General features: G+C 41.0%; 1 protein-coding gene across 2 annotated transcripts in view; it reads right to left on the reverse strand.

Annotated features, from left to right (window-relative positions):
• RPAP1 (RNA polymerase II associated protein 1) overlaps nucleotides 1-6,153 on the reverse strand; it is a 44,545-nt gene that overhangs the window by 20,784 nt on the left and 17,608 nt on the right. For both annotated transcript variants that reach the window (XM_085306708.1, XM_085306699.1), the window contains exons 11-14: nucleotides 4,702-4,869; nucleotides 2,309-2,491; nucleotides 407-541; nucleotides 52-231 (exon numbers count right to left, since the gene is read on the reverse strand). In XM_085306708.1, coding sequence (XP_085162834.1) covers nucleotides 52-231; nucleotides 407-541; nucleotides 2,309-2,491; nucleotides 4,702-4,869 — 666 coding nt within the window. The remainder of the gene's footprint in view (nucleotides 1-51; nucleotides 232-406; nucleotides 542-2,308; nucleotides 2,492-4,701; nucleotides 4,870-6,153) is intronic.

Raw genomic sequence — 6,153 nt, forward strand, 5'->3', positions numbered from 1 at the left:
CACAGAACAAAGGCCTTTGCCATCATAAAAGCTCTTCCAGAAATCACTCACCATTCGGGCTGTTGCATTTCGGCCTCCAGATGCCAACACTCTGATGAACTTCATAGCACTGGCACAAGGAACTCCATGAACACTTGTGAGTAAACACCCTGGTTCAGCCACTCGGGGATCCCACTGTGTAGGGAGAAATTCCCTGACAACGGTCTCAATCAACCGAGGACAGTCAAGCAGCTGCAGAGGAACAGAAGGCAGCACAAATAATTACAGAGGAGCAATATTAGCAGCAACAGCAAAATGTCAGTTTACCTAATTCCCTTACCATACCTCCATCTGTTCCTCTCCTCCTTTTCTCAAACCTTTTTCCCCCCAACTCCTGAGCTCCTTATGAGTACAACAGGAGATTTACCTGGTTGCATGCTTCAGAGGAGTGCCTTGCTATGTGGGTGAGGATGTGCAGGATATCCAGGACCACAGCTGGAACAGGTTGTACCACCTCAAGGATGTACCTCAGCCGGTGCTGAATTCGTGTCTTCAAAAGTCCCTAGGAGGGGAAAAAAAATCATTATGCTCCTAATGCTTGCTCTCTACACTGCACCTGCTGGAAGGGAAAAGCAGACTCAACTCTTCTCCAGATAGAAGGTTTTTAAATCACCACTAGGGAAACAAAGAGGTAAGTTTCTGCAGATTTACCAGTATGCAAGCAAATGAGCAGGAACACCTGAACTTTTGTTCCGGATCAGACCACTGGTAGGGTTTAGATACTTTTGTTTTTCAGAGAATGAAATCATGAGTAAGTGATCGGGAACAGGAAGAGAAGCTTCCTTATAAAAGACTACTAAAACCTAGTATTACTGGAAAAGGTACTCTTGCTCTTTTTTTGTCCTGCCTATCACATCCACCTAATTCAGCACTCTGTCTGTAATGCTGACAGTACCTGTTAACTTACAGAAAGCTGACAGAAGCAAAGAACAGACATTTATTCCTATTTTGCAGTTGAAAAAGAGAGATACAGAAAAATGATGTGATTTTTCCTGGCARAAGACCATGACTGGTGACAGCACTACAAAACCAATATTCAATTTAAGTGATAGTGTTACATATTCCTAGTTCTGGGAAAAGGCAATTCCACAACACCAGGGTTCATAGCACAGATACTTTCTAAAAGTTGCAGTTGGGTAAGGTTGTAGTTCTAGGCCTCTGAGTTCAACTACTGTTTAAACATTCCTCTTCCAACTATCTGGAGTAATTGGGTTGTACCAGCCAATAGAAAGGTGTAAAACAGAAGTTTACAAGAACTGGAAGAGTGGAGAATTTTATCCCAAAWCTCTTCTGAGCCCAGGCTACTTAGAACAAGTTAAAATTCATCATGCTGAATCACACAACTATTTCCAGAACCACAGACTGATTTCATCTCTTCGATCCATATCTCTGCTGTTATTTCTTTTAAAACACTGCCAGTGTCACCGAGTAGAACAAATCTAAAATCATGAAGCCACTAAATGAGACCAGACACCCAGATAAATTACTGCACCTGCCCAGTGAAGTCTGTAACCAAGCGCCATTTGAATACAGGCTCAAGCACTTGAGGATAAGTGATGTGATCACAGACTTTTGTGATTGCAGCAGACAAAAGCAGTTGCCTCAGCATCACCCACAAGGTTGGGTTTGAGAGGACAAAGACAACTATTTTCAGTTCTCATATCAAGAATGTGGAATTAGGCTAAAATATATGAGGAATTCCTTCTAAAGGTTATAGGTTTTTTATCTGAATGATGGAAATATGAAGAAGGATGCAGATACGAAGGGGGAAAGTTGCTGCCTTATGCCAAATAGAAAAGGGAGCATCAGTGTTCAAGTCCAGCTAGTTCAGAGCTATCTAGGTTTAATGCCCATTCTAAACTTTGCAATACTGCAGACATTTTAATAGTGACTGAAATATTTTCAAAGAAAGTGAGCTTGAAAATCATATCTATATGCAATGTTTCAGCAAATCTGGAAAAAAAAAAAGTGTATCTATCTCAAGGTCATCAGTGTGCTTGTTGCTGATTTCCCTAAAGGAACTCAGAGACACTTAGTGATATCAAAGCCACAGGTCAGCAACAAATCTCACCAATTTTAGAAGTCAATAAAATTACCCTTTTGGTAATATATGACAGCAAYATTATACCCAACAGCAAGGAGAGAGTTCTAATGCTCGTTCAGACTGCTCTAATAATGTCCATAGGAAGGTACTCATTTCAACAACACACAAAGACATTGTGCAGAGTGTATTTTCTTAATAAAATTTCAGGCCTTGCTCCGTGCTTACTTTTATAACATCATATCTGGCCACATCTGGATCTGGCTTGTTTTCATCTTTTAATTTTTTGTCTTCAGACTTCTCAGTTCCAGTTATTTCATCCTCCTCATCTTCCTCCTCCTCCTCCTTGTTGGGGAGGAAAGGGAATGCAGCCATTCCTTGATACCACGAGAAAGTCAAATCAAGGTATTTCTGTAAGGAGAAGAGCAATTTTCACAAAGAAATTATGGAAGAAAAAAAWTTTTCAATAATGCTTTTGATTACAGCATGCTTTACTGATTCCCACTTACCCTCAGGAAAGCAGAAAACAATAAAGGATATTCTAAACGTGTACAAGTAGGATGCAATGTTTTTTAAGGGTAGTCATTCTAACCTACGATCCACAGACACTTGGGAACCCATGAGAAACAATTAAGAAAAGCAACTGTATTGTGAGGTGAATTAAATTCACTAGACAGGAAACAGACATGCATCTTATCTGGAAAATGTTGAAGATAAAAAAATAAATAAATAAAATGAAAAAAGAGAACTCAAGGGCTGTAGAGGTTAAACTAGGCATTCATTGGCCCTGCTCCTGTGTCTGGCCCTGTGCAGAACTGTGCGTGGGTCACAGATAATGCCGAATGGTCACGTTAAATTTCTCACATTAAAATAAACACTATTTAATGTATTTGTTCTGGGGCAGCACTGCAATAAATGAGCTTTCAACTCTTCAGAAAAGGGATTGTGCCCAAACCAGACTTACTTTCCCTAAAATATTTTAGAATGTAAAAGATAATTTGTTTACAAATTCTAATTCAATGCTTTTGCTACTTAATAGCTGCTTTAAAATTCTTGATCTGGTAATCACAAATAACCACCCCATTATACAGAAAAAAAAGTGGTAGACTTCAGCTAAAGTTTGAGATGTTCTTGAAACAAATGAAAGATGCCAGGTAGTTGCAAGCTATTCAACTTTAAAAAAAAAAAAAAGAGAGAGAGAGAAAAATAAGTTGAAAAGCAAGTGAGCAGCATAGTCAGAACAGTCTGGACAGTAGGGGATGAGGCTAGGAGTCCATCTAAAATACCAAGTTTGAGATTATAATCTTCATTCTACTAGGGGAGGAAAAGCTCAAGATAGTATCCAGGTCTTCAAAGGAAACACAAAGAGAAAGGTTTCTCGTAGCCACTAGCGACTAAAGGAAAAATTCAGGCTGCATTTTTCATGTGTGTTGATCTTCTGTGTATATAGGAAGGCTAAACCCTGTTTGTCTTACAAAAGCCAGAGGAAGAATGCCAAACGTTCAGCCCTGCCCATTCCTCACAGATAGATACCTTCTGAAACTCAACAGCAGGAGACTATAGGAAGGACAATCCAAAATGATAAAATACACTGACACGGTACTCAGTGCCGCTTTTGGCATATAGAAAGTCAGCAATCTCTTCTTATATACGACACTGCGCCACAAGCTTTTGGCTGTGAATAGAGCAGGGCAGACAGATGCAAATTAAAGTAATATCAGAAGGGAAAAAACGCACGTTGAGGGCAAGACTCATCTTGGAGTACACTATTAGGCATGTTGCTTAGAAAAGGAGTAAGATGTAGGGGAAGCTTCCCAGTCCTTCATTTCCCTTGTCTTCCCACTAGGGATAGTACTGGTAGCCTCAGAGAAGCTGCATGAAACTTCTTGAAATCTGCCCACACTCTCCCTTGCTAGCAGCCCCTTTGCAGCCTGACACACGAGAAGCTCTCATGGAAGGAATGRGAAACAGGCTACAGCTTGCTTTGCCCGTAACGGTCTGCTTCTGCCCAACCAGAAAGATGCATGGATCTTGCCACTCAAAGTTATTCGGTACCTCTGAACATCCAAAAGAGCTTCAGCCTTTTGACAGGGAAAAATCATCAGGGAGAAAACAGACATGTGAGAAGGGAAAGGAGGTATTTATTAACATAAGAAAAAGCATTAAAGAGCAATAAGAAATGGACAGTGAGAGGAAGAGAACAGTATCAGCATTAAGCACGCGGGGAAACAGGGAGACTATTTAGTCGCTGATCTGTTCAGAAGCAGGAAAACTGCAAAGCAAGAAGCCAACAACATAAAAAGTCATATTAAAAGAATTAAGTACTACACTTACATTAGTGGTGACATGATATTGATCATAAAAAGCTCCGACGGGAGAGAATCTCAGCAGCCTGCACTGAATTTAACCTTGGGCAGAGCCAATTCAAATAGGAGAACAGAATTCTGAATCTCTCCAACTTGGATAACACCTGCCTCAAGGTGCTGCAATAGTGTTCTATTGACCACTAAGCTAATCTGTTCAACAAGTCTTTGTTTGAGCTACTTACCTCACCTTTTCCTTCTGGTTCCTGTAACCAGTTTGGTATGAAATCAAACCTGGGCACTTAATGATTCTCTCACCTCATCATCGAGAGACACCAGCAGAGCCCGGAGAGCAGCAACAGATGCTGCCATGACATTTTCCACTGCATCGTCCAGTGAGAAGCGCAGCAAGAAGAGAAACCCAGCATCAAGGAGCAGACGCAGAACACTGCCCTTCAAGGAGGAAGCGAACTCCCCAGCCCTGGACTGAAACGCATGCCATACAGAGCCAGTGTTAAAGCAGTCTTATATCAATCATGTATGTATCAACACTCTGTGTGTTGGCCACTTCCCATTTTAATTGTAAAGCACCTAAACTGTGTACTGTCAGCATAACATGTTGCTCTGCTAGGTAAAAGCTGTTTCCCAAGGGAGACTGCAACATTATCTATGGGCGCAGGACATTTTTGTATCAGTCAGTCAAAAGCAGGGATATGAAAGGGCAAAAGAAATGCTTTGTGATTTCAGAGGCCCTGGAAACAATGTAGTAAAATCCACTTAGTTACSATCAAACTGAACACCTGAGCCACATTCTGAACACTTGCTGTTTTCATTGCAGTTAGTCTTCCATGCTARATCTCTGACCACTGACTGATCCAGACCATCCACATTCCAGGATTGCCCCACATGGCATGCATCACAAATTGCTGAGCCCTCATAAATCTGTATGCCAGAAGAGACAGGCTTTCTAAGGAACGTTATCTATTAATGCAAGGCCCTTGTTCCTGTATTATGTGCTTACTCTTCCTCTCTATATAGGAAGAGGGAGGGTCATGCACATGCTTCAAGAGCAGTTACAATGCACACAGTCTGGAAGCCAGCCAGAACATTCACCCTGCTCTGTATGCTATAAACATCTCTCTTCACTTAAAATTCGGTGACTCAAGGGCAACCCAGGAAAAAAGTTCTAAAAATAACTTCCATGTTCCAATGACATTTCAGCAAGTTTGTGCTATACTTCACACCTGGTTTAAGGGATGAGAACTTCTTTTCTGCTTAGATCAATCAGGCTCTGACTAATCCACAACCATCCCACTATAATAATAATAATCATCATAATCATTTTTGCATTGATTCGGGGAGGGAATATGGGGTTATTAGCTATTTCCCATATAAAAGGAATAAGAAAATTAATAATTTCCTCTTCTCTTCATTCTAGAGACAGACAACTCCAGTCCATACTACAAAAGACTTTTCTCTCGAAGTCGGGACTCACCTTCTGACTTTACCCTACATTCTGCCCCATTTTTCTCCTCAAGATCACTCTGTTTCTTCTTCTCTACTTCCCTTGCTGTTAGAGGGAAGGTTAGCACTTTGCCTGAGAGCTAAGTGTAAAGGTACCTAGAGGTAAATATTCATTTTGCCTTATGATGTTGGCACTTTGCTCTAAGAGTAGGCTGGTTCAGTCTCATCCTCCTACAGAACAAGCACATCATGAGGCTGGTTCAGGCAACAGGACTGGAAGGGTCATTGCCAAGGATACATTTGCCA

The sequence above is a fragment of the Rhea americana genome, unplaced genomic scaffold, assembly GCF_003343005.1.
Source record: "Rhea americana isolate MKP2758 unplaced genomic scaffold, rheAme1 scaffold_102, whole genome shotgun sequence".
In the NCBI taxonomy this organism is placed as follows: Eukaryota; Metazoa; Chordata; class Aves; order Rheiformes; family Rheidae; genus Rhea; species Rhea americana.